The sequence below is a fragment of the Phyllostomus discolor genome, chromosome 2 (assembly GCF_004126475.2).
Source record: "Phyllostomus discolor isolate MPI-MPIP mPhyDis1 chromosome 2, mPhyDis1.pri.v3, whole genome shotgun sequence".
Classification (NCBI taxonomy): domain Eukaryota; kingdom Metazoa; phylum Chordata; class Mammalia; order Chiroptera; family Phyllostomidae; genus Phyllostomus; species Phyllostomus discolor.
The window spans coordinates 207,724,689-207,752,194 of record NC_040904.2 but is presented as its reverse complement, the minus strand read 5'-3'; the positions used below and the strand labels follow the sequence as shown (position 1 = coordinate 207,752,194).

The 27,506-nt window shown below is 58.4% G+C and overlaps 1 protein-coding gene across 2 annotated transcripts in view; it reads right to left on the bottom strand.

The window, feature by feature from the left end:
- The window catches only part of TOM1 (target of myb1 membrane trafficking protein), a 38,426-nt gene extending 12,159 nt beyond the window's left edge, over positions 1-26,267 (bottom strand). For both annotated transcript variants that reach the window (XM_036019539.1, XM_028532067.2), the window contains exons 1-7: positions 26,123-26,267; positions 9,278-9,362; positions 6,626-6,704; positions 5,560-5,709; positions 5,085-5,219; positions 4,813-4,959; positions 2,155-2,271 (exon numbers count right to left, since the gene is read on the bottom strand). In XM_036019539.1, the coding sequence (XP_035875432.1) occupies positions 2,155-2,271; positions 4,813-4,959; positions 5,085-5,219; positions 5,560-5,709; positions 6,626-6,704; positions 9,278-9,362; positions 26,123-26,174 (765 nt within the window). In that variant the 5' untranslated portion in view covers positions 26,175-26,267. The remainder of the gene's footprint in view (positions 1-2,154; positions 2,272-4,812; positions 4,960-5,084; positions 5,220-5,559; positions 5,710-6,625; positions 6,705-9,277; positions 9,363-26,122) is intronic.
- Between the last annotated feature and the right edge of the window lie 1,239 nt (positions 26,268-27,506).

Sequence of the window (27,506 nt, the reverse complement as noted above, 5' to 3'; positions counted from 1 at the left end):
GGGAGGCCGTCTCCGGAGGGTGGGCTCCGGCCTCTGGGTGCCTTGGAGCACCGAGAGGTTTCCAGGCCGCAGTTCAAGCTGCACAGAATAGCTTCAGGGGTTCTACGAGCGAGCCTCCAAATTTCCCTTCCCAGTGTTCTAACGTTTAACTGACACGCCTAAAGGGTGTCGCTGGTAGGACCTGGCTTTGTGCAGGCTTCAGAGGACGCCCCGGCTGCCGCCTTCGCTCAGCTGGGAAGCTGGGGCTGGGGGCGGCTGGCTGAGCCCACTGCAGCTCTTCGGGGCGCACGGTTTTTGTCTTTAAACCAAAACATGAAAATGAACCAGATGACTCCAACTACCACCCGCAAACCCCGATCCTGAGTTCTTGTCTCATGATTCTCACTGACTTATTTTTTAAAAATACTTTTGTCTTGGAATGATTTTAGATTTACAGAAAAGTTGCCAGGACAATGCAGAGAGGTCCTGAAACCCCTCACCCAGCCTCTCCAGTCTGGCGTTTGTCAAGACGAGGATGCTGCCACGGGCACGGTGCCGTCAGCTCAACCACAGGGTCTGCTCAGGCCCCCCCCCAGTCTCCCCACCGATGTCCCTTTTCTGTGCCAGGGCCCCACGCTGCACTCGTCCAGATGCCACGGCCCAGCCTGACTTTTAATTAGTAAGCGTTACATATTCAAACATGACTGGGAGGGAGAGGGATGTGAAAAGCCACAGCGTTATAAATATTTCATTTGCAGGACTGAGTGTTTCTTTGTTCAGGTACCCGCCACCTGGCGGACAGGTGCCTGTGGCCACACCCCGCCCTCTTCTCCTGGAGGTGTCATCGGGACCCGATGCTGCCCCAGTATTGATTTTGGACCCTGTTACCCGCCTGCTCCTGGGTCAGGCCTTCTCCTCCTGGGATTTCCTTATCTGCTTTTAGCGAGACTTTCAACAGCTGGTGGGTCTCCCCCCTCCTCCTCCCATGACCAACGACACTCAGGGCTTTGTTCCCACTTTCTTGTCTTCTCAAGAACAGCAGCTGGAGCCAGACCACTGGGTTCAAATCCCAGCTCTGCTGCTCACCAGCCATGTGACCCAGGGCATATCACATGACCTCCCTGCCTCTGTCTGCTGCCCTGGAACATGGGGATAAGAGTCCCTGCCTCCTGGAAGGGGGTAACGATTAAGTGAATGAATATCAAGCGTCCACATCAGAGCCCAGCATGTGGGATGTGCTCAGTGCAGGTGAGCTGTCCCTGCGTCAGCCAGCCCGCCCCCTCCAGCCATCACTCACACCCTCTGGCCCTGGCCTGGGACACGGAAGGTTAAGAGCACCCTGCTGCCCCCGCACTCACTCAAGCCTCTGTCATTTGCCCTCACACAGTCCTCAGAGGCATGTGTGCCTCCCACTCCGAGACTCCAACTGTCCTCCCTGACCCTCCGAAGGGAAGGACCCCTGTGCAAGTGCACAGGGCAGCTCAGCCAGACACGGGGACACAGGGATGGGCCCGACGCAGCCCTGACCCAAAGGAGGGTGAGGCCTAGTGGGAGGGAGGCCCGGAATGAGACAATCACACCAAGCACCGCATTCCTCCAAGTCCCCCCCCCCCACCCGCCCAGCTTTCTTGGCACCCCTGTGAACTGACCTCTGCGGGGAAGGGGCCTTCTCCCACACCCAGCTCCCTCTGCCCCAGTGCCCCCCGCCCTCACCAGCTGGGGACGGGGCTGTGGGAATATCGCGTGACACACAGGAGCGGCAGCCCACAGCTCCCGCCTGCCTCAGCTCCCGAGACCAGCCACGCTCTCATCTCAGGACCGGCGCTGCTCTCTCTCGCCTGCCGGCCAAGTGCGTGTTCCAAGAGCTGGGAATCTCACCAGCAGCTTTTTCTCAGCACTACTTATTGGGAGCTTCCCCGGAACTGGGCCCAGGGTGGGCAGAAGCTTACGAAACTCTCACGTCGGGTTTGTACCACGAAGGCTGTTCCTGCAGCAATCTCACAGGTGAGGAGACCGAGGCAGAGGGACTACTCTGATCCCAATCTGACGGAGTCCGAAGTCCCTGGTGTTGCCATCCCCCACAGTGACCAAGGAGTTCAGAGTAAGCGTGGGTGGGGAAGGAGTGCGTGCGGTCAAAGCAGCAAGAAGGCACCTGGGGGGCAGGTGTGCGCTCACCTGCAGCAGCTCCAGGTCTGCAGGCTCCGCCTGGGTGGGCACCAGCTCCGTCAGCATCTCTGACATCACCCGCACATTCCCACTCACCATCTCCAGCTCGCTGCGCAGCTTGCCGATCTGAAACACACCATTGGCCGGTGAGAGGGGCCGGGGGTCCGAAGCCAATGCTGCTCATGAGGACAGAGCCTGGCGCCTCCAGCCCCGGGTGCGGTGCCCAGAAGGGCTGGCCTGCTGGTGGGCACCCTCTGTCAGCTCCCAGGGCACAGCCCTGCACTAAGGGCCCGGCAGGCGCTTGCCCCTGCCCCACAGGCCCCCCTCACGGAGGCTCTACTGACCGTCACCATCTCCAAACTGGGGAGCCGGTGCAAGGAGCGGCCGGCAGAAAGCAGTGGAGGGTGAACGCACCAGAGCACGGTGGGAAGGCTCCGGAGTCTCCCCGGCCCTCGGGCAGCTAGCTAACAAGGCCCTAGAGGGCAGTCCCCCCCTCCCCCGCCCCGCAGGGAGAGGGCAGAGCCCGCAGGCCCGCTTCCCTCCCCGGGTGGCGGGGTTCTCCTCGCTCTTCTCTGTGATGACAGGGTTTCTGTCTCGCTCCTGGCCTGTTGGTTGCTTCTGCTCTATGCTGGTGTCCCAGGCTCTTCAGAGGATGGGTGGCAGGCCCCCGCCCCCCCCCCCCCCACTGTGGGCAGGACACTCAGACTAAGCCCTTGCTGGAGGGATAACTTAGCACTTGTTCAAGGCACGCTAGCAGGCCTTCAGTGACCCCCAAAGGGTCCGTGGTCTTGTGGTCTTGGCTTGGGGCATCGCTGAGAGCCGAGTCGCACAGGCTCTCCCGTGGGTGTGAGTCCCCTCAGGGACGCCGAGGACACTGCGGATGGCTGTGAAGGGATGGGCATGGCAGCTCCAAAACTACTTTGGTCGGAGGACCCTTTGACCACGGAACTCCTCATGGGTCTGGCATCGACAGGGCTGACATCCTGGGAAACGCTCGCACGTTCTAAGTCAGGAGACCTCGCTGATTCCAGAATCCGGGGGCCACCACTGAAATCCACGACGCCTGTGACAGCCGCTGTCCTCTACTGACCACCGGCGGAGTGCCCAGCGCTGAGCGTGCACGGCTAGTTACACCTGACCACTGTCTCGCCAGGCCCTACCGTCAGCCCAGCCTTTACAGAGGAAGACCTGGAGCGCAGACACAGGTGGCGCACCCACTGCGGTGCGCCGACACCTTCCACACCTGAGAACACTGGATACATCTGGCCTACTTAGTGAACAGTCCTGGTATGAGGGAGTGGAAAAACCACCGATCACAGACCCAGCGCGTTCTGGTCAGAAGGGACCCAATTACAGTGAGTCTGAGGGTGACATCGCGGCGTGTCTCAGAGTCTGCACGTGTCCCAGGGGACGGCAGGGGACTCTGAGGTTAAACAGAGACCACTCAGCTCTGTTTCGGGAGAGCCTTCCCGCACTGCATGGAGGCAGAGTCTTAATCTCCACGGATGCTGGACTTCGGGCCTATCGGTTTGACATCATAACCAGGTAAGATAAATGTTGGATCACAGGGTGATGTAAGGTTTATGTACCTTAAATTATTTGTCCAGTTAAGAAAGCTACTCTAACAATACCTGTAACCCTGGAGGTGATTTTAGAAGCTAGCACAGTGCGGCAGTTTCTCTTCAAACAGGTGAGGGCGTGGGAGGCGGTTTGCCGGGCTGGACACGGCACCCGAGGTCAGCCGGCGCACTCGGGAAAGTTCACTTGTTTCCACCCGAGACCTCCGTCCTCCTCACCAGCGCTTTCGGCAGGTGAGCGTTTACACCTAGCTGACGTGACGGGTCTGAAGTTTCCAAAACACCTCCAAGTGGGCACCCTGACAGTGCAAGACCTTGACCCACGCCCTGACAGCCACACGGCAGTGGGTGTCCCTCGTAGGGAGAGCGCGTCAGCACGCCACAAACTGCTCCTGGCCAACGGGCAGGGCCCCTCGCCTGCAGCTTCAGGAGGAAGAAACCGAGGGACAGAGGCCCGCTGAGCCGGTGGGACACCTCGTCCGAGCAGGGCAGTCTCCCAGAGCCGCACGCAGGGCCCCGGGAAAGCCTGGCCCAGGCCCGCCCCCTGGAATCTTACACTCGCCTCGCATCTTCTTGGGGTTTCACGGGAAGCATAAAGATGCGACGCAAGAGGTTTTTTAAATTACTCTTTGTGTGCATGTTTTAAAGTGGTTTTTAGCCAGAACCTCTGCTCGAGTGCAACCTCACGAGAGCACATACACAAACCACACTGAGAAAGCGGAGCTGCTGTGGGTGCAGGCGCCGCCTGCTGGGCACGCCCCCTCCCTGGTGCTGCCCAAAGGGCTCCGCAGAGAACACGGTTTGGGAGACGGTCAATGTACAGGACAGAGCCTGCCTGGAGCCAGACAGCCTTGACCTTGGATCCCAGCTCTGTCTCTGAGCAGCTGTGTGGCTCTGGGCAAGTGACTGTCTCTCTCTGAGCCTCGTCTTCCAGACAGGAAGAATAACACACCATGCGGCTGCTGTGAGGACCCAGGAGAGGCACCAGGGCAGCCACTGTCACTCTGACTGGGGTCTTCCCTGACATGGGGTGGGGGGGGGGGCAGGCCCACCACCCCGCCCCTCGAGGCCCCGACCCAGGCTTGTTTACCTGCTCAGGGGTTGGCGCAATGGGCGCGTCGCTGGGGAGTGCGACGGGAGTGGGCGGAGGAGCTGTGTGCTGGCTGGGGTTCCCCCGGTGGCTGGCGTCGGTGCCCACAGAGTTCTGTCCTGACGGTGTCTCCGAGCTGAACACCGTCTAGTGAGGATACGACTGGATCAGCAGGGCTGGCCAGGGCCCCAGGAAGTCGCCGCGGAAGCCCCTTGCAGTGACTCCTCCTGCCTCCCCCCAGCCCCCCACTGCTGCCCCGCGGGTCTCCTCACCCTCTGGGGCGTGTGGATGGGCGACAGCATGTCCAGGTCGGTCATCGGGAACTCCAGCCCCTTCCTCCGCAGGTCCTCGTAGACGGCGACGACACCTGTCAAATCAGGCGAGCTGCGGAACGCGTCGGCCCAGGACTGAGAGGGGACAAGGGGACGTCACCGGTAACCACGGCTCGCTGAAGCCCCTTTAAGCCCCCCTCCCCGCCCCCCAGAGAGGAGCCGTTCTGTCGCCTTTCACTGCTTCGCCCAGACAGCCCCCTCCATGGCAGGGCCCACAGCTGGCAAGTCTCCCCACACTCGGAACAGCCGATCAGCAGACAGCCAAGGCGGCCCCAGGCGAGAAACGGAGTGCAGCCAGCAGGAGAAGGGCCGCAGTGGCGTGGGCTCCGTTCCCCGGGCCGGGGCCCGGCGCTCCGTCAGGGGAGGAAGCTGGCACTGAGCTCTCCCCACGCTGCTCCGCCCACCCTGCACTCACCTGGATGAGGTTGAGCACCTTGTCGTGCACGATGGTGGGTGGATTGTTCTTGGGCAGGATGGTCCTCACCAGCACACCCTCCACGAAGTCCTGGCTGGCCACCAGCACGTGGAAGCGGTGTCCGCAGTTCTTGACACAGGTTTCCAAGACCTGGAGGCCGGGAGGCGCCCGAAAGCACCCGTCAGAAGGAAGGAGCACCCAGGGCCCCACCCTCACACTCTGTGCATGTCCCAGAGGGCAGCCCGAGAGAGAACGGGGCTTCCTAAGGTGAGGCCTGGCACTCGGAGGAGCAGGTTGGTGCTGGGGCTCGGGCAGGAAGAGGGCGATGTGCTGGCCAGAGGCCCCTCGCTACGTGGCCTCTGTGCCCACAGCACCCGGTCCTGATGCTGTTTCTCAGCTGAATAGTCCAGAGGGAAGGTGGCTCTCCAGGTGGAACCCAAAGAGAACGTTCAGTCAAGCGGTGACCCCGTGGCCCGCTCCTTGTTCCCATTCCCGGCAGGAGTGGCCTTTGTCTCCCACCGTGGCTGGATTCTCCCGGATGCCATGCTGCCACAGGGCAGGCTGGCACAGACCCCGCGACCCCAATGCAGGACCCTGGGCCCCCACTCCACTCTCAGACCTGCCCTGACAGCCAGGGTGCCCACTGCCTGGCCTGTGCTGTTGTGGGCAAGGACTGTCCTCAGCCACCAACATTGGTTTTGTGCTCATTTTCCAGGCAGGGCGTCCAAGCGCCAACTGGGCCCACCAGGCTTCCCACCCCTGAGAAGCGTGGGCTCACTGGGCTTCTCTGCCACCCGTGGGCCCTCTGGCCCGGGCTCTCCATCATCAGCTCTGGAGGGATGTGGACTCCCAAGCCAGAAGGTTGGAGAGAACCTTCTCCAAATGGCCTTTCTTGCCACTCCGTGTCTGCCCAGAGTGTAGCTAGCATGGTGCTTTGCCCACGGACCTTTCCCATCCAGCCCTCGGAAGAGGAGCCCCTCGGTGACTGGGGGTCCTGCTGGGCCTGGGAGACCGCCCCAGTGGACCGGGGCCCTGCCATGGACAGACGGACAGACAGGACACTCACTGTGAGAGCCAGCATCACCTCGTGGAAGTTCTTATTCCCCGCGATTCTCTTCTTTATCGCTCGAAAGGCGTCTTTGGGGCTGAGCAGAGGGACAGAGGAAGGACAAGGATGGGCTGAAGCCTGTGGCCTCCCTACTGGACATGGCGCTGCCTGCCTAAGATCAGGGAGCTCTGGGAAGTGGGGGTGGCTCTCAGTAACAGTCCTCCCTGGGTCCTGTCCCTGTTTCCTGTGTGTCCAGGTTCTCATCCCACCCCACCATACTCTGCTGTCCCACCAAAATCCTCTTGGCAGGTCTTGAGTAGGTGGCAGGGGTTTCCAGGGTGTGGTCCTGGGGCCCCTGCACCAGAGCACTGCGGGGGAGAGTGTCTATTAAAAATGCAGAACCCTGGGCCTCTGCTCTCGGTCCCCCGAACCAAACCTTGAGGGGGTCTGCATGTTTATTGCCATGCCCCAAGGGCTTCTCGTGCAGACTGAAGTTCAAGAACCAGCAGCTGTGGGCACGGAGTCCTCATGCCCCATCCTGGCCAGCTCCCTGCCTGTCCACCCTTTCCCTTGAGTCTTAGTAAGCATCCTCACGTGCTGGCTCCTGTCGGGTGCTGGGGACACCCTGGGGAACAAGACCGCACGGCCCAGGACCCCGGTGTCAGCTGGGTAAACGGCAGGTCCCATGGTAACAGCGAGCGGGTGTGGGGAGGGGTCAGGGAAGGCTTCTTTGAGGCGGTGGTGTGACAGCTAGGTGAGAAGGACTAGATGGGCCAGCCGTGGGCCAGCCATGGGTGCGGGGATGGAGGGGAGACAGAGGCAGGAGCCCGGACCAGGCCCCTGGGGGCAAGTCAGGAGAGTCAAGAGCCCTGACACGGGCCACTCGGCATGAGAGGAGGCAGCAGGGGAGCCTTCCTGGGGATGGACTCCAGGAGGGGACAGAGCCATGGAGGCCTGTCAGGGCTGTGACGAAGAGGACACCTGGGGTGAGGGACCCTGGACCCTGATGGGGAGGCCTGTCCTGGAAGTATGAGGCAGGTTGTTCACCCAATGCCCTGGGGCAAGCTCCTTCCTGGTTTCCGCCCCTGGCTCGGCTACTCCAGCTCCAAAGGGCCTTGTCTCCATTCCTTACAGAGGGTCCAGAGGAAGGGCACAGCATGAGATGTTCTGGTGTGTGCACCATTGCTGTGGGCCTACTATGTGCCTAGAACTCTGCTAGGAGCCCAAAGGAGATGACAAGGAGGCCACCACCTGATGGAGGAGTGGACAAGAGACTCAAGTGCAGATGACAAGCTTAGTGAGGCAAGAGTCCGCCTGCCCGGCTCGCTGCTGGGGCCTCGTGCTCGGTGAAGTGCCTGGAACCCGAGGAGGAGCTCAAACCGACACACGTGTCCCAGCCCCAGGTCTGTCAGCATCTGCGAGGGGGATGGGGACCCGCCTCTCCAAGGACCCAGCAGCGACTCAGCCCTGTTCACGAAGCCCCTGCCGTCTGCCCACCACCCACTCCCACTCTTACGAGTCCCCATGCAGGTCAGAGTATCCCCTGCTAGCTCCCCGGGGCCAGCCCACGGAGCACACCTCTGGGGACAGTGGAAGGGGCCCAGCAGCTCTCCTGATTGGCCTTCACTGGGTGATGCAATTGCCCACAGTGACTCTTGGGCTCCAAGCTGGGTGTCCCTGCCCACTGCCCGCTGCCAGCCTGCCCCTCTGCAGAGAACAGCCTGGCCGAGGGGGACCCCTCGCAGGACAAGTGCACGTCCCAGTGAAAAACGGAGGGGGAAACGAGACCCTGCTCTAAGGGTTGGTCCTGATTTCCCAGAACAGAGGCCTCGCCCGGCTGCACTGCCTTCTGGCGGTGGTCACCACACGCCTCCCGGCTCTTCCTGAGAAGGACGGTGGGCACGGCACCCCTGCTCTGCCCCCTCGGGGCCTTGGGCTTATGGCTAGAAGGACTGAAAGTTTGCTTTGCTTTGAGGACAAAGACCCAGAGAAGAGGACCTGCCCAGGGCCACACAGCTGATCAGCCACGGCTGTCAGAGGCCAGGAGCCAGGACCGGGATGCCGCCCCACACCATGGACTCAGCAGGGCTCCTGGGCGCGCGGAAGGACACCGACAGTGCTTGGCCGGGGCTCACTCAGTGCTGCCTCACTCTCCCACCCTCCTCGCCAGTTTCACGTGTTAAGGACATGCGAGTCTGTCCTTGTCCCTGAGAAAGCGGGACGTCCTTCACCCACATGCCAGCTCTCGAGATGCAGAAAGGTGCTTGGGGCCACTTCCCAAGTCTGAGTTGCCAGCGGGCCCTATGCTAGGAAGATGCTGCCTGGGTGAGATCCTGGGGAGAGCCGGTGGGCTGGGGTGCTGCTGGGGGGCCGGGTGGGCTGACAGTGTCCAGGGGCCTGCTGGCCAGCTGCACATGCGGCGTCTCTGGGCCTCTCACCCGCCTGACGAGGGGCTGATGGGATCTCGGCTCTGACATGGCACGTTCCTGCCGGGGGTGGGGCTTAGATGCCCCCTGCACCCCTTCTGGCAGCAACGGTCACGGAGGGGTCTGCCTCTGCCTACCGAAGTGGTGGTGGGACCTGGGTGCGGGGGGCTCTCCGGTAGGAGGCAGGGTGTGGTCGAGTGCAGGCTGCCTGACGCTTGGCTGTCCCGCTGGGGCCCCGACTTACCCTTCCTCCGTCTCGTTGATGATGTCGCAGATCTCCATGTTGAGGGCCCAGTCCTCGCTCTGCAGGGAGCCATCTGTGGCTTTCTCTGAGGAGAAGGGACCACCCGTCACCAAGGCATGTCGGGTCCCCAGGGGACAAACTCAAACACTGGGGTGGGAGTGCGGGGGGAGGGGGGAGGGCGGGAAGAGACAGAGGGGAGGGGGGACAACAGATGCTTTCTGGGCACCGAAGAGGAGCCAGGAGTTGTGTAAATCATACTGCCCACATCACTTAGTTCTTAGCCGCCACAGCGGGCCGGGCCGGGCCACTCTCCCCCGACAGACAGCCGAGGGAGAGGGAGCCGTGGCCGCCGTTCCAAGCGCAGCAGCAGCAGCAGCAGCAGCAGGTGAGGAACCCAGCAGGGCCGGCTTCAGCGCTCGTTTCTGACATGCCACACAGAGAGAGCGCTTCGTCTTGTTTTTGCAAATAACATACTTCTTCTGACTTGGTCACTATTCACATGGCTCCCAGAGTTCCCAACTGGCAGGCAGCGCGGAGTAAGCCAATCTGCCTCCCCTGCCCCCACTTCCCAGAGGCCCCCACCGAGACCCACTTCCTCTCCAGTCTCCCAGAGACCCTCCTCACCTGTGAAGGGAGACCCAGACTTGGCCACCAGCAGGGGGCCTGGCCTTGGCCTTCCCCTTGGAGCCAGGTTCCCCTTGTCTGCGGACTGAGGGCACACCCAGCCACCCCGCAGCACTGCTGCGTGGTGACGATGATAACAAATCAGTAACTGGTGGTGGCAGTTTTTTTTTTTTTTTAAATGGAAGGTCACACAATATAAAATTAACATTTTAAAGTGTACAATTCATTGGGTGGTGAGCACGCAATCTAATACACAGAGGATGGATTACAGAACTGTACACCTGACGGAAGCCTGTACAATGTGGTTAATCAGTGTCACCTCAACAGATTCAGTAAAAAGGAAAAAAAGAATTGTACCCTTGAAACCTACATAATTTTATTACCCCATGTCGCTGCCAGAAATTCAGTAAAAATTAAAACAGTGAAGTGTACAGCTCAGTGGCATTTAGGACATTCACGGTGCCGTACGACCACCATCTCTACCCCGTTCAGGCTGTGCTGGTTCTCAGGGTGAGGCTTCCCGGCCAAGAGTCAGCCGCAGGCGCTGAAGCCTGTCAAGGCCAGGCGCAGCGGCCCTTTGCTGAGGATCTGCTGGGCGCGTGGCCCGGGCTGGCCCCCTTTCCCCTCCTGTTGAGTGAGAGGCGGCAGGTGGACGAGGACCGTGGGGACGGATGGGGCGGGGACACTCACACGTGTTCTTTAAAACAGCCACCTGCCATCCCTCCACTCCCGCCGTCACCTTCACGGACCGCCGCCCCCTTCTGGTCCCACGCGCACACAGACCGGTCTGGAAGCAGGTTCCACCGAGGCGCGCACCGACAACCTTGTGTGTTGCTTTTTCCGGGCAGCACTCTGTCACGCACATGACCCCGGGCTGCTGTGTCGGGCACACGCGTGCGTTCCCGCCACACACAGGTGTGAGACAAGACAGGACTTTGTCCACGTTTCAAGATTCAGACAGTGAGACCCCTGCGTCCTGACACAGGGCACCCTGCAAGTTCCCCTCCATCAGGGCCGTCTCCTTGGCCTCCGGACCCTGGCCCGGGCGAGGAGTGCTCACACACCCGTGGCCTGATGGACCTGCCGGCACAGCACCGTCGGCCACCTGTCATCTACCAAGAGTGCTCAGTGGCCCGGGCATGTGGAACGTGACGTGATGGCACAGCCGTCCTGCAGGGATAGGTTCACAGGGACAGCTGAGGCTCAGGGAGGCTGAGTGGCCCCTCACTCGATGTACAGCTCCTGAGGCGTCAGGCCTGCTCCGGGCACTGGGAGTGCAGCCGTGGACCAGATGGACACGGGCCCAACCCCGTGGTGCCCAAAGAGGCCAGCACAGTCAGCTCCCCATAACTGCGGCTCCTGTGACCTCGGTTTTGGAATTGGCCTGACTTCATTCCACCCTGGGTCCCACCTTGGGCCCTGTGGCCAGGTGGATGGCGGGATGGCCCAGGGCACATGCCAGGCAGCTGAGCCATCCAGGCAGGGACCCGGCAGCAGGGTGGGTTGATCTATTCCCTATATTATGGCTGGGGGAGGGGATGGGGAAGGTCTCCCTTTAAAAAGGTTGAAAGATGGACTCCTTCACCTTACAATTCTGTCCTGACTGTGGCTTCTTTGTGTGACACCCTCCATCCTTGGGGACTCGCACACTTACTGAGCTACATGGGAAGAACCAGAGAGCTGGACCAGTACCCTCTGAGCAGAGGGGTCGACCTTGCTCTGGGTGGTTTATGGTCCCGTGGCTAACCACCCATGCAGAACCTGCTCCTTCTTCAGAAGCCACATCTCAGGGAACCCCAGTCACAAGGGCCAGGAGGGTGAGTCATCCCTGACTCCTGGCCTGCCTCTAACTCGCACGTTCCAGCCCCTAACTCTCCGTCCATCCTCCCCATTCCCTGCTCACCCCGCCCTAAGCCACTGCCCCAGCCGGCCACCACCATCTCCCTCTCGGACCGCTGCCTCGGCTCCTGCCCTGCTCCTCCCCAGCCATTCCTCTCCTGCCCAGAGTAAACTCCCTGAAACTTGAAAGGGATTGTGTCCTTCTGTGCTGCAGAGCCTTCAAAGACCCCCAGCCCTCAGCCGGGCCTCCAGGCCCTTCTTCATTAGCGATGCCTTGACTTCCCGAGTTACATGCTGCATAACGCCCAGTGCCATTAGCTGTTTCCGCAGAGTGCGATTTCCCTCACAGACAGACAAGGTGCACGGTGCCGCCCTCCTCCCACTGATGAGGGCGCTGAGGTGCAGAGGTGTCACAGAGCAGCAGGGGAGGAGCGGCCACTGATGCCTCTGGCCCTGTCTCTCTTCCGGGGTCAGGGAACTCTGCTGTCCCAGACTTGGTCTCTGGACCACCCAGGCCCCCTGCCAGCAGGCTCCAGGGCCAGGTCTTGCTGCAGTCCCTTCATCAGATCCCTTGTGACCCGCCCCCCCGCCAGTGAGCCCTGAAAATGATGGACCCCCCCCCCCCCCCGAGGGTGAGAGCGCAGGTTTTAGAAGGGATTATGGTCACTTTGGAAAGGCAAGTAGGCAGTTAAGGGGGCAGCTGGGACACCTGTGAGGCAGGACTGCCATCCCAAGGAATCCAGGTGGGTGCAGAGGGACCTGAGCACGAGTCAGACGACGACCTGAGCATGGCTGGCACGCTCTGTGGTCCAGCACTGGGCAGAGCCGTTCGGAGGATGGAGGGAGGAGGGGAGTTCCTAAATAGGAAGGGGGAGAGAAAGAGGCAGGAGAGACACAAGGCCTATCGGAACAATTTCAGCAGACGGAGGGTGCGCCCAGGTCGGGACGGCCCGGCCCATCCATCACTTGCAAATGTCCTGCATTCGGGTCTTGGACTAGATGACAGGGCTGGGGAGACTTCCTCAATCAAGACTTCCGCGGGGGCAGGTGTGCTCCATTCAGGGCGGACATTTAAACCACAGGAATCCGGGCACATTGGTTTTGTTTCTGTGTTTAACCACAAATGTAACTCAACTTGCTATTTTAAGAAGGGAGAATAAAAACTGACAGTGGTTACCAGTTCCAAGGGAATGACAGCTGACTTCCTGACCTCTGAGCTGCTGGCAGTGACCTTCAAAGGCCCCAGCGGCAGTTCTGCTCTCGTCCCCAGCTCCCGAGGAAGCCAGGCCCGCAGCCCCCCACCAGCCATTAGGCTGAGCTGGCGTCCAGAGCTGGCCGGCCTGTGGGTGCAGATCACTGGGTGCCTATCTATCTGCTCAGTAGCCTGTCCTCTCCACGCTGGGCCCGGTGCAGACACCACCCGCCCAGAGGGCTCCGGAGAGCCAGCCTGGCACCATGGCGAGCACCGCCAGGGAGGGCAGTGGCACTGGTTTGGAGTGGCACAAGTGTGGCCCCACCTCTTCACTTGGAGACCATGGGCAAGGACCCAAGCCCTCTAAGTGTCCATTTTCTCATTTGTCAAACCAAGATAAGGCTGCTGGCTTGGCAGGACACTGAGACCTTTCAGCCAGGCAACGCATGTGCGATGTCAGGCAAAGAGCAGTGACCAGCCATTGCTAAGTGCCGTGACGTGGCAGAGAGCAGGAAAGAGTGGCCACCAAAGACATGGCAGCCCCAGGCCCCTGGTCCTGGCCTGTTCATCCCTGGGGGACCGTGGCCTTCCCAGCCACAGGGAAAGCCCTGCTCCTTCCGCCGCTTTGGAGAGGGCCGTTTCTGCGGGAATGTGGTCAGCGTCACGGCTGCAAGCCACACTGATGTCCTACTCCCCAGTCAGCCAGGAGGGGGCCGGCCTAGAACCTTCTCCCTATCCTGCACGTTCAACACGTCCCCAAGTGCTATGAACTCCAGCTGCTCAGTGCATCTCGGAGTTGCCCCCTCACCCCACCATCACTGTGACAGCTCTGGGTCAGCACCTGTCCCCTCCCCTGCAGTCCTGGGCCACCACCTCCACACTCTTGCAACATAAATCCAAGCAGTACTTCTCTCTGTCTAAAAATTGTCCAGGGCTTCCCTCCCACTCACTGCCTGAGGGTCAAACCTGAACACTTCAGGGCTGAGAGGGACCATGGGACTGACCTTGGCCACAGCCAGCTGTGTCCTCCCCACTCTGTGGCTCTTCCTCCTTCGCGCCTCTACCTGGAATGTCTTTTTCGGACTCTGTCAGGCACTGGTTCACAGAGGACCACGACAATAAGAGTACAACATCCACCGCCACCAGCACACTCACCAGGCACTCAGTGTGCGCACCAGGCACTGCACACCAAGTCCGGTACCCCTCCCCACAGTCCTCAGGCTGAGGGTGGACACTCTGAGGGGCACAGAACCCAGTGACTTGCCCCCGCTCACACAGCTCGTAAGTTGCAGAGCAGAGATTCGAACCCAAAGAGGTCTGGTTTCCAAATCCATACCCTTAACCACTAGGTTACATGACCCTCCAACACACTCAGAACTCGTGTCCAGGCCCCGGAGGGAGACCTCGGTGAGCAAAGCCGACCACGTCCTGCCCTCGGGAGGTTGACGGTCTAGTAGGAGGCCACCCTGAAACTGCAAAAGGCAAACAGGCCGTGACAGAACAGACCGGGCGCTGAGACAGCGCAGGGGTGTGCGACACATGGAGTATTGCACAGAAGAGGAAGTGCAGGGCTGATCTTTTAAGGCCCCGCCCCAGTGCCAGCTCCTCAACGAGGCAGACTGTGTCACTTGCCACCTGGCACTGTGACAGCAACGTCATGAATGACAGTGACAAGATGACCAGCACTCACTGAATGTCAGCCTGTAAGAGATACGCCGAGAGTCCCCACCCACCACATGTGGGGGCAGCTGGCCCCGTGCCCAGGAGCGGAGGTGGCAGCAAAGCCAGGCCTGGCCCTGGCCGGTGTGGCTCAGTTGGTGGGAGTGTCCTCCCGTATCCAAAAGGCTGCAGGTCTGGTCCCCGGTCCAGGAGCGTACAGGATGCAACCAACCGATGTTTCTCTCTCCCCCTCCCCATCTCTCTTAAAGCAATGAAAAATTCCTCAGGTGAAGCTAAAAAAAAAAAAAGCCAAGCCTGTGTCCCCTAAACTCACACACTCCCACTCTGCTCAGCCCCCCGAGGGAGAGGCTGCTCCCTGCCCAGGGTGGGCTACGAGCTCTTGGGGACACCTCCCTCTCCGGGGCCTGCTCTCCGGTGGGACAGAGAGCAGAGGCTCCTGCTGTCTGAGGAAGGGTGTGCCGAGCCTCCAGACAGCCTCGCTGCTCCAGCCACTGCACGTGCCCTGCCCACCCCACCCTGGATGGCCTTCACCGCTCCCCTGACCCTAAGCACCCCTTTCCCACTCCTGAACCCCCCGATACTGGGATGTTTCTCACAAAGGATGCCCTATCAGAGCTCAATTGGCAGCTTAAAAAAAAAATACTCCATGGTGTCTTAGGATCAGCGGAATATGGTTTGTAAACAGTAAGGGAGTGCCTTCTAGGCCCACACAAAGAGCAGGCCCAGTCCTGCCCTAGGCTACAGCCACGTCTAGGGCAGGTCTCACTGGGCCGGGGGATGGGCACAGACGGGCAGCTAGCTGACCATAAAGGAGACAACAGCCACGCGCTGCATCAGCCTAGGTGGCTCCCACGGGCCCCCTTCTGGGAGCTGCCTCCTCGGCCTGGCGCCCGGCCAGTGCAGGCACGGCCTTTTCCGCTTCAGACTGCGTCACCGAACGCCGTCTCTCCGGCACAGAGGAACCTGCTTCTATCGCTCAAAGGAACCGGAGTGAACCTCTGTGCAGACACCCACCTAGTCCTTCTGCTTTCAGGCTTTAGAAAAACACATCTGTACAATTTTTAAAAGCGTATAATGGTACTGTGGTTATGGCTTATTTGATTTAAAGTAGTAATCCCATTCCATGCCTTTTAGAGACACCCTGAAATATTTATGACTGAAACGATGTGGTGTTTGGAATCTGCTGTAAGCAGCGTTCCCCTGATGACCTCCCCACTCACCATCTGTCCCCACCCCGAGGGCCCCCTACTCCATCCCCTGTGGCTTCTGACTGCCTTCTGCGTGCCCCCCCCCCCCCCCCGCCCATCCGTTCACGTCTCCGCCCTCCCACGAAACTCTCGGAGCTGCTACTGTCTGTCCAGTTCTGGGCCAGGTGCTGGGGGGGGGGGGGTGGCGAAGATGAAGAACAGAACCCCTGCCCTTGAGGAGGCCCTCCAGTGGTCAGGGTAATGGCAGGGCAAACATTTCCGGTGCAAGACAGAGAAGTGAGGGGACGGGAGTCAGTGCGGTGTCCTGGGGGTGCTGCGAGAGGGATGAGCCCCGGCGGAGGGAGCCGGGAGGGTTCAGCGGAGGTGCCGCCTGAGCGGAGCACGGAGCACGAGCTGCCAGGCTGGGTGGGGGGTGGAGGAGGGATGTTCCGGTAGCGTGGTGGCACTGGCTGAATGAGTGAATCAGTGATGATCACCGGCGATGATGGGAAGAAGCGGGGAGAAGAAGGGCGTGAGGGTCCATCTCAGGGACTGGGGAGAAGTGACCTGAGGGACGCTGAGGTCCCAGGAGGGAGTGAGGCAGCCAGGGGAGAAAGCTGCGGCTGCTAAGGCAGAGGGAAGTGTGCTGACGGTTTGGGACGGACCGACCTCACTCTGGAAAGAGGGCCCCAGGCACGGGCCACACCACACCGCACTGTGGCAGCCGCCTTCCCGGCCTAGCCACACCCTCCCTTCCTTCTTGCCCACCCTCAGCAGCCATCCCCTCCCCTGTACGGCACCTGGTCCAGAAAGCGGGCAAGTGGCCTGGTTCTGATCCCTGGGGAAGGAGGGGATATCTGAGGGCAGCGGCGCTGGGAGACCCCACCTAGGACACGGGGTGGGGCAGAGGTCAGGAAGGGGAAAGCCTTTCCCCCCTTCTTTTTCCTTCCTCTCTCTTGGGAGGCTGGCATGGGAGCATGGTGCTGGGGGCTTGAGCCTGGGAGGTAACCAGCTCAGAACAAAAAACTCAACATGCTAAGGACAGAGAAAGAGGCTGCATCTTTAAAGACATCATTGAGCTGACACACCAACCCTGAAACCACTGGCCTTGACTTCTTCTTAGGTGAGCAAAGCATGTGAAGGCAGGCTTAGCCTTTGGTGGCTGGGTTTCCTGTCACTTGCAGCCGGGGTACCCCTGACTGATAGCCCTCACGGTGTACTGAGTGCCATGGCCCTGGCGTCCCCATGGGACTGCTGAGCTATGGAAGCAGAGCTACCCCGGGCTTCACAGGTGCTGGATCGGCAAGACACTGGGTGGAGACCCGGCCCAGCCCTCGTCCCTACTTCCTCATTCCACCAGCCGGGCCTACTGGGTCAGCCCTGCTCCTTCTGGCTTCTGCGCGCCTCCCAGGAGTGTGCTCCTCCCCACCTCTGCCCCTGAACTCAAGATCCGAAGCCCCCCCTCAAGGTAAGGTCTCTGTGGAGCAGGCTCTGGTCCCCCAGAGGGCCTGCTTCCTCACTCATTGGGCCAGCAGCATGTAGCACAGACCACAGCTGGAAGCTCTGCGCAGTGGAGTTGTCAAAATAACGACAGCATTGATTTCCTTGTCTGTCTCCTCCACTAGGCTGTGAGCTCAAGGGTGGAGATCACAGCTCGTGAATCGCCAAATTCTCTCCAGCCGACAGGACTGGGCTGGTGACAACGCCACAGGAAATGTTTGCTGAATGACTGAAAGAAGGATGAGGCCATACTCATGAGGACAGTGAACCTTTGTAACAAGTTATATTTTTAAAAAGTTTTAATTATTTACTTTTTTAGAGAGAGGGGAAAGGAGGGAGAAAGAGAGGGAAAAAAACACACGGGAAAGAAATGGATCGGTTGCCTCCTGCACGCTCCCAACCAGAGACCTGGCCTGCAAACCCAGGCATGCACCCCGACCGGGAATCGAACTGGTGACCTTTCATTCCACAGGCTGGCACTCAATCCACTGAGCCACACCAGCCAGGGCTAACACTTTAATTTAAATAAAATACTCCCGCCCTCTGGTCCCATTGATCCCTTAGTAGCTGATGTGAAGAAATACCAATCTTTCTTCCAATTGGCAGTCCTCTAAGTATTTTTAAAAGTATCATGCCCCTCCCTAGTCTGTCCCCTTATGCATATACTCCCAGGTCCTGTGAACACACCACTCTGGACACGTTCTGCAGAGCCTTCACCCTTCCGACCGATTGTGCTGGGACACAGGCCAGCTGGGCCACCCGTCTGGAAGTGGTGTGGGAACTCTACTCGCTTACCTGCCCGTGCTGGAACGGCATTTGTATTAATGCACCTGGAACTACATTAGCTATTTATTAACTCCACCGCATGGAGCAGACTCCAAGAGTCTCTCGTGAAGATACTTTCCACTGGCCCATAACATTTAGCTTTTCTAGTTCCCCTTGCAGCTAGAAGTAGCCCGGTGACCCAGTTCGGGCCACTGAGACGTAAGTGGAATTCTCTAGGGCAGCTCCTGGGGCAGGTCCTGCTCTGTTGACAAAGAGAGGCAGCTGCAGCTGGTGCCTACACCTGGTGCCTACACCGGTGCTTCCTGCTACCGACGACAAGCCCCAGGACGAAACTAATGGGTTAAGGTGGGCGGGGTGGGTGGGGGTGGGGAGGCAGAAATATAGAAAGAACCATCACGAATGATTTTATTCTAGATGGACCCAGACATCTGCACTCAGAAGGAAATCCAGTGGGTCCCTTTCACTTCTAAGGGGAAGCAATGAGGTAGAAAAGTTAGGAGTGTGGGATCTGGCCACAGCCAAGTCCCAGTCGGGATCCTCACCTGAGCACTCGCCAGGGGTGTGACCGAGAGTGAACGCGCTGGGCCTCACTTCCTCCCCTGTGGGATGGGAATAACTAAAGCACCCAGCGTGCAGGGTTGTGTGAGAGGGAATGAAAGAACACACTTCAATGCGGTGTATCCTACTTAGCACAAAGCAAGAACGAAAACAATCACTAGCAACTACAAAGTGCAGACTCCCTGCCCCCAGCCAGCAAACTGTCTTGATGCCTACATTTCAAGGGAACGGCTCTTTTCAAACCTAGCCTGGAAAGTTCCCTCTGTTCCCTAAGCTGCTGAGCAGTCTTTCTCCAAAACCCTGGCTGCCTCTCCCCTGCCATTGTGTAACCACAGTCCACAAGAGGAACTCTAAAATACGCTACAGAAGACAACCCACGATTTTCAAGCTGATGTAACTAACCATAGGGCCTAACTGAAGAGTTTCAGTCAGATGAAGGAGGGAGGGTTTTAAAACCCTATCCCAGGAAGAAGACGCACGGCTATGCAAGCAGAGGCTTGAAGTGGCCGGCCAAGGTGCACCCGCATCCTTTTCCCTCCTCCAGCTCGTGAGTGTGAAAGATGTCACTGATCTCTCTCTCTAGGGACTGGCTCGTGTGATCACGGGTGGGGGGTGGGTGGTGAGTCTACAACCTGCAAGCAGACCGGCAGGCGGGACACCCGGGGAGCAGAGGCGGCGGGGGTCCACAGGGCGTCTGCGGGCACGCCGTGCTCTCCTTCCGTGAAGGCTCTCAGCTGACTGGCTGCGGCCCCCTCCCGCCACACGGGGCAATGTGCTGCAGTCAGTGTTAGTCTCTTCCACAAAACGAGACATTTTAGAGTAAACGTGAGACCAGTTATCTGGGTCTCGTGGCCCAGACAAGCTGACACACAAAGTCACTGGCCCCAGGGGTGCGTGCTAACCACCGCAAACAAGTTCCAATGCGACGGGGACACCTCTGTCCAGCCTCGTGTCCTCCCGGGCTCGGCCTCCCGTGGTCTGGCTGGCCCCTCTGTCTCCACTGTCCCCTCCTCGGGTCGTACACAGCTGTTTGGCTCTTCATGGCACTTTTCAGTGCATCATCAACTGCCCAGTGTCCCGTGGAGGTTTCGTCACTTGCCTGGGGGACACAGCTGGGAAGGGGTGGAGCTGACATTGGAACCCAGACCTTCTGAGGTGGACATCCAAGTTCGGACCCTATTCAGGCTGCTTACCTCCGGAATGAGCCCATCCTGTTGGAGGGGCTCGTGGGCAAATTGAAAGACAGTTTTAGAGTTACAGACATATTTAATTTAAGGCGGAACAGGAAAAAAATATGAACTCGCTGATCAAAGTAATGATTTCATGGCATTAATCACAGGACAAGGTCAAATAGAAAAGGTGAGCCAACAAAAGGAAAACACTGTGAACATAAGAGTGAAGGAGGCACAGGGCGGATACAAGCCCCAAAGGAGGTGCCCGGAGGGCAGAGGCCGGGAGCACGCTGCCCTAGACGGACACCTCCTGGGTGAGCAGGAACGAGTTAACTTGTCCCGAGTCCCCCTGCTCCTCACGGGGGGATGGCCCCAAGCTAATGAGAAGACACTGAGGGTTTTTGTTTTCTTTTTTCCTCCAAAACCAAAAGAGCGGAAATCCGGGACTTTTCTCTCATTTCTTTGCGCTCAGGGAGGGAACAAAACCTATTCATCAGTGCCATCCGCAGGGTCAGTCAGAGGCTCTCAATTCCCAAGTGGGAGTCGGTTCTGCCCCACAACCTGAAACCTGACCTGTGAGTGTGGCTGCCACCCAGCAGGGACTGCCGTTCCCAGTGACGCCAAGCCCGACACGGAGGCTGCATGGGAGAGTCAGAGCCCCAAGCTGGCACCTCGGTTCGGCCGCTCACACCACGCCCCAGCAGTGGGGATCACAGCAGTGCAAAATCACAATGGCTAGCAATTAGGGACACTCGCTGGCTGGCAGGCGCCATGGCAAACGCTCCACGGCCCAACACGACAACCCCGACTGGTACGCACCATCATTGCCCTTCCTTGATAGGAGACTGAAGGACAGAGAGGTTAAGCGACTTGCCCCAGGTAACAAAGCCGGTGCAGGCTGAACCAGCGCTCACCCCCTATGGTCGGACTCAAGAGCTCATCCAAGACGCCTTACTATGGGTGCCACGTGGCTAGTTGTCACGAAGCCCTTTCTAGACATTGTCCCCTGTGATCCCCAAGACAGAGACTTGGGCTCTGACCTGGCGCCAGCACTTCCAGATGAATTAACTGGAGCTTTGTGAGGTGAGGGTGCTCCAGGGCAACTGTAGGAAGTGGTAGAGATTCATTCCGACTTGGGGGGGCCCAGGGATGGAGTACCCTCAAGCATCCCTGACGTGGGTGCCCTGGGGCCCCACTTTGAAGGCACTATCCCCCATCATTCTGCCTCTGGCCGGCCGGCCGGACCAGAAGCAAGCAGACTATGCAGCCGTGTGCCAAATTCAGTGTGTTTTTGTAGGGCCCACCAAGCTAAGAATGGTCTTTATATCTTTAAATGGTTGAAAAAAAAAACAAAACCCAAAGAAGACTGTTTCATGATGTGAAGGCTACATGAAATTCAAACGTCAGGGCCCATAAGTGAGGTTCGACTGGAACACAGTCACGTTCATTCACTGGCACACTTGGCCGCTGCTGTGATGAACGGCGGGGAGGAGTAGCTGCAACAGGGGCCATGTGGCTTGTAGGACAGGAAGTATTTACCACTTGGCCCTTTACAGAAGAAGTCTGCAGAGACCGGTCTAGTCCACCCACCCCACCAGCCAACGCAGGAATCCTCTTCACAGCCTCCCTCCCCTCTGGCCTCTGCTCTCACACCTCCAGCAGTGGGGAGCTCACTACCAAACAAGGAAGCTGGTTCCACCTTGGAAAGGCGGCAGGGACAGCTATCGGGGCCGCCGATGAACTCCTGCTGTAATGTCACACTCTTCCCTCCGGGCCCCGTGGGATCAGTTCTCTCATTCCCCCACAATGGCCCTCAGTGTCCCTCTTTCCTCTAGTTCCAACCCTTCCCTGTCCTCACCCGTCCCCGCAGTTGTCTCTCACGGACCCTCTGGGAAACGGAGTTCGGCGGCGGCGCTGCTGCGTTACAGATAAGGGCATGGGGATGCGGAGGGAACGTGACAGTTAGGAGCAGAGCCGGCGGCGGGACCCAGGCTTCCTGCCTCCCAGGCTGGTGGCCCCTCGACAACATTGCTTGGGTGTCAAGTTTTTTTTTTATGAAGTTTATTCATTTATTTTTAGAGAGCAGGGAAGGGAGGGGGAAAGAGAGAGAGAAACATCGATGTTAGAGAGAAACACCACTGGGTTATCTTCTGTCCATGCCCTGACCAGGGACCGAACCCACAACCAAGGCATGTGCCCTGACCAGGAATGGAATTAGAAAGCTTTTGGCTTGCAGGACGACGCCCAACCTACTAAGGTACACCGGCCAGGGCTTGAGTGTCCAGTTCGGTTTCCAGCTCAACCCTCCCGAAATGGTGCCCCAGAGGGCCTGAGTTATTCTCTTTGGAGTGGACACCTGTGGTCTCTTGTCCAGTACCCCATCCTGTGGCTCTGTAGCTTGGCTTTGGTGGACCCAAGGGCAGCTCTCCCTGACTTTCCCCCACGTCTCATCCGCCCCCAGGCTCGGCCTTAGGCTCTGGTCACATCCCGCTGCCCCCACCACAGCTACTGGGGGCTGGTCCCCAGGGCTGCCCAAGTTTACAGTCTGCTGGCTTGCAGCTTGCTTTCCTGAGTCACCTGGGTCTCTGGCCCAAAGAGCCTGGGGTGAGCTGATGGCCAGAAATGGAAACTGGATTGGTGAGTTGTCTTCTAACATTTGTCTATAAAATGTGGCCAGTAAGATATGTCCTCATCAGATGACACCGTGAAAGGGTTTTGAAATTCTCAGAAGACAGCTGTGTCAAAACTGCCTGGTACTAATTCTCCGGGATGCTCTCAGCCACAGGCTGCTGCCCTGGGGAAGTGCCCCCGCTCACAGGTGAGGGTGAGTGACCTGGAGACGTGCCAGACCCACGAGTGCGCCACAGCCGGGTAGAACAGTAACTGTGGCTCTCGGAGGGTGGGGCTGCTGTAAAGTTCACCCAAGCACCGGTCTGCCTGGGGCAGCGCAGTGAGGGTGCAAGAGAGGAGCAGGGCTCGCAGCCGGAGAAGCCTGCGAGCCTGGGACTCACCAGTGAGCTGGGAGCCCTTGGGCCGACATACCTCCCCTCGGACTTACTGGTGGTGAAAAGGTAAGAGATGGCCCTATCTTATAGGGTCACTGGGAAGAGTCACACCTAGGAGACTAGTATGGCCCCTGGCACGTGACATTGGCTCAGAAACTGTTCCTTTCCTTACCTCCTACTAGGGGCCAGGCCTCATACCAGATAGACACCGAGGGTCCGGAAATGCGGTACAGCCCTCGCCCTCAAGAAGTCCAGTCCTGCTGGGGAGACACACTCGCACGTGACTAACATAATGGGACAGTGCCCTATTCGTGTGACCTCGACAGAAGAGCTACTGTTTCGCACACACTGGCAATAAGCCAGGCACTCTCCAGGAAGTAGCTCACCTTATTCTCACAACCCCCTTGAGGGGCAGATGCTGGCAGAAGCACCATTCTACCGAGAAGGAGGTGGGAGCTCAGAGCCCAAAGGCAGACAGTGAGGGAGCTGGAGGAGCTGCGGTGATCAGGGAGCACAACAGCAATGGCTGGACCTACAGCGGGTGGGGCCAGAGAAGCACTCAGGGAGGAGGTGATGATGCCCGGGGCTTTGAAGGAGCAGGCCAAGCCGCAGCACCAGAATGCTGTGAATGACAGCCCTGGTGAATACCATTAGAATCCACTGAACTGGCTCAGGGAAGCCATTCTGTGGGGCTCTGCTCTCAACAGGGTAGGCCGGCAGGCTTGAGAAGAGATTGTTTTACTCCTGCAGCTTGCAGAAGCACAGGCAGCTAACACTAGGTCATCAATAACCACAGACATCAGTAGTGGTACCTCTGCTTCTTCATCTAAAAGAAAAAATACGGAATCCTGAGGGCATGAACTCAAAAGGCAGCTATGCTTCATCGACTTGGACTCGGAGAGCCTCTTCTGCTTTGGTTCGGATCTCAGTGCCTCGGTGGCTTTAGAACGTGCTCAGCTTCCCTGTCATTGCACTGGGGTCCCGGGTGAGCCATACGCTCTAGCTTCCCCTCTCTGGCCCTCAGTCTCCGGTGTAAAACGAAGGTGATGGGCTGGAACAGAGGTGTTTAACCGTGTGGTTCCCGACCCTGTGGAACTAGTCAGAAATACCAGCCCTAGGGCTCCCACTCAGACCTGCGGAGTGGGGAACTCCAGGGGTGGGGCCCGGCCCGGGGGTCTTCACGAGACCTCCAAGGGCTTCTCAGAGGAGAATCTTGGGTTGGAAGAGCCCCGGGGCATGGACCACTCCAGTGGCAACACTCAGTTCCTCCTCTGGGGTATGATTTAGTAGCACTGTCTCAGGACGGGGCATTTCTTGCCCAAGGCAGGCAACCCTTCGGGGTAAGAAGTGAAGCCTTTTTTTTTTTTTTTTGACCATCTAAGGCCCAGAGTCCAGGTGAGTTTTTCTAGAAGGCCTCTGGAATAGGTGGCTGGCTTGGACAGATTTTTTATTTTTTCTTGGTCCTCACTTGAGGATATGTTCATTTATTTTTTAAGAGAGAGGAGAGCAGGGAGAGGAGAGAAGAGGGAGAGGGAAACATCATTCGGTTGCCTCCCGTATGCTCCCCGACTGGGGATCAAACCCACAGCCTTCTGGTGTGCGGGATGACACTCCAACCAACTGAGCAAACCTGGCCAGGGCTAGGTTTTTTTGTTTTTGTTTTTGTTTTTAAAGTAGTAAGTCTCAAACTTGGCATGTGATGAAAGCAGGCGTATCTAGTTGTGGAAATAAAGATGAAAGGAGAGATGCCTTCTCTTTTCAGCTCCAAAACAATGACTCACTGGGGGGGGGGGGGTGTGCTGTGTGTATGTGGGGGGGGGCGGTGGAGTGGTCCTGAGAAGGCAGGTCCCCCCTCCCTGGTCCAGGAACTTCCTGGTGTGTAAATCCTACCGCCACACCCCTTTTGGAGAGATCTGATTACAAAACTTCGGAGGAGCCACTAACAGCACAGCCAAGGTGGCGATTACAACACAGAGCTGGTTGACAGAATTAAGTTAGGTCTGGCTTTCAAGGCAGTCAAGCATGGAAAGAAAGTCTCGTCGATATAAAAGATCGAATTTTCCCAGTCCGGACTTCAGGCTAAAACCCATCAAAAAGGCGAAGGGAGAATTTCACGGGACGGCCTGCGGTTTCCTCCTGCAAGGAGGCGCAGCCAGGCTATTCCGGGATCAGGGTCAGCAGTTTGGGCCCTGGCCTTTGCGGTCCTCCCACGGTGCGCGCGGGAGTAAGGACCCCGAGTCCCAGCCATTTCCAGGGACTCGCGAGCCTTACCTGTGGCATCGCAATAACCATAACAATAAATACTGCCTTTCTTTTATATAGCATTGGCAACGTGCCAGGCACGGTTCTAAACACATTTATTAACGAGTTAAATCTTCACAATCCACCTCATGGAGGTCGGGACCATTATTATCCCCTAATTACAGGCGAGGAAATCCAGGCACAGAGAGGTGAACGTCACAGAACCGGTAAGCCTCCTGTCAACAGGGCGCCGGCGAGTCAGCCGACCTGGGCTCTGAGTAAGCCTGCGTCTGGGGCCAAGCGCTCAGCTGTTCCCTCCGCTGAGGGACGAGGGAGGCGGGATCGGGTGGTTTCTGAGATCCCGTCCGGCCCAGACCGCCGGCGGCTCTGTGCGCGCCGAGCTGATGCTGGGGGGTGAGGGCTGCCGGGGAAGGCACGTCCTCAGACCTCGGTCGCTCAGGCTGGCCGCCCCGTCCAGCGGGTTCCCAGCGTCTCGCCCGGGCCCGGGGGAGGCGGGGCTGCCAAGCTCGGCCCTCCACCCAACAAGTCGCCGCCTAGACGCTAAGCCCTAGGCTCCGATCCTGGGAGAATAGACTTCTGGCCCTTCTCAGGTAACCATGTCTGGACAGCCCAGCGAGTCAGCAAAGAGAGGGCAAGAGGCCAGGCGGCACGACTCGAAATGATCGCTGGACGACGAAAACAGTCGAGCAACCCGGTGACTGCACCACCACGTAGTCCCTTTAACCCTCTAAACTTTCTCCCAGGATTCGCGACCCTCGGCAGCCGCACACTGGCTGAAAAACGGGTGTACCCGCCCCCTCTCCTTATCTACTGGTTGCCGTAGGCATCCATCACAGACCGAGGCTTCGTAATGGATCACTGTCTTTGTCAATCAAGATGGGCGGGAAACTGGGCGGGGCTAGACACCGGAGAGACGCGCCAGCCTCGTTCCCCCTCCCCTCCTTCCCTCAGATGCGCGGCTGGGGACCTCCGGCGCTCGGAGGGGTTTAAGGCTGGACGCGGAGACCTGCGGCATGGCTGGCCAGGTTATGGGGACTCACCTATGCGCTGTCCCACTGGAGAGCTGAAAGGGTTCCCCAGGAGAAAGTCCATCGCTGCGGCTGCCACTGCCACCAACCCGTGGTATCAGCTGACAGCAACCGCCAGCAGCGCCGACCCGTCACGTGACGTGTCGGAAGGTCCGCGAGGAGGTGCCGGTGGGGGGCGGAGCTGAGGGAGTCTGGAACTTGACCACAGGCCCCGCCCCTGACGTGGTTGCTAACTCACCCTCGGAGGACGTCACGCACTACCTAGAGCCGTAGGGAGCCTAGGGGCGAGGGCCTCTTTAAGCCACGCCCTCGAGCCTTTTTTTTTTAAGTCTAGGGGCGTGGCCTGCCGATCTTGTAACACACCTGGGAAACCGGGTTTCAGACCAGAGGAGTTGGGTAAGGTTACAGAGCAAGAAGAGTATAGCTCTCGCTTTTAAATGTCTAGGCTCTTGGGACCTCACTGTGAGTACACACCCACCCCTGGGGTAGACACCCTCTCTGGCCTGTTGTCGCCCTGCCTTGATAGGACTCTTCCTATAGGAGGTCGAGGTCTCCCAGCTGCAACCTGAGTCCTGGTGGCAGCCCAGATTCAAGTATCTCAAATAGGAGCTAGGTGCCAGGAGTTTGAGCTCCCTGGACACAAGGCCAGCTCGATGAGTTGCATTTGGGGACGGGTTAGAGCTCAGGGTAGCAGACAGCACACAGAGGTCGCGAGTGGTGTCAGGAACTGACTGTGTGTTTCAAACAGCTTCCCATTTTCTCTGGAATTAGATCAAGGGCTTTCAACTTTTCTTTTTAGGTCTCAGGCTCCTTTGAGAATTTGAAGCCACAACCTTTCTGAAGAGACAAGGCAGAGATACAGCATAACTTTAGGGAGTTTCTGGGGTCCCTGAAGTATATAGCTGTTGACCCCAAGTTAAGACTTAAGGCTCTCAAAGGCCTTCCCCAGCATTGTAATTCTATCTTCGTCAACCTTTCTTCTCTGCGCCTATATTAGATATCTGATCTGTTGGTTATGGTTTTTTTCCCTACTAAAGCTTCCAAAGGATACAGTAACAACTGCTTTGGTAGTTTGGGGCTTTAGCATTTACTGATCATGTTGTTTGTGACCCTTAAATTTCAAAGGCTAGTAGTAAATAGACGGCACAAACGTATGATGATGGAAAATAACCTAATTATAACTTAATCACTTCCGTGTGTTAACCTGTTTCACAGACGTCAACCTGTTTAAGGGCTGATGGCTTTATGGTCCAGTATAAAAATTTTATGGAAGTCACGTACTTCTGTGCTTTGGAAGTGTCTTAATAATGCACATGAGACTTGTTAATAAATGTCCTTCCCACTAGTCCAGATGCTCCTTGAGGGAGGGGCTGGGATACTATGTCTAGTTTGCTCC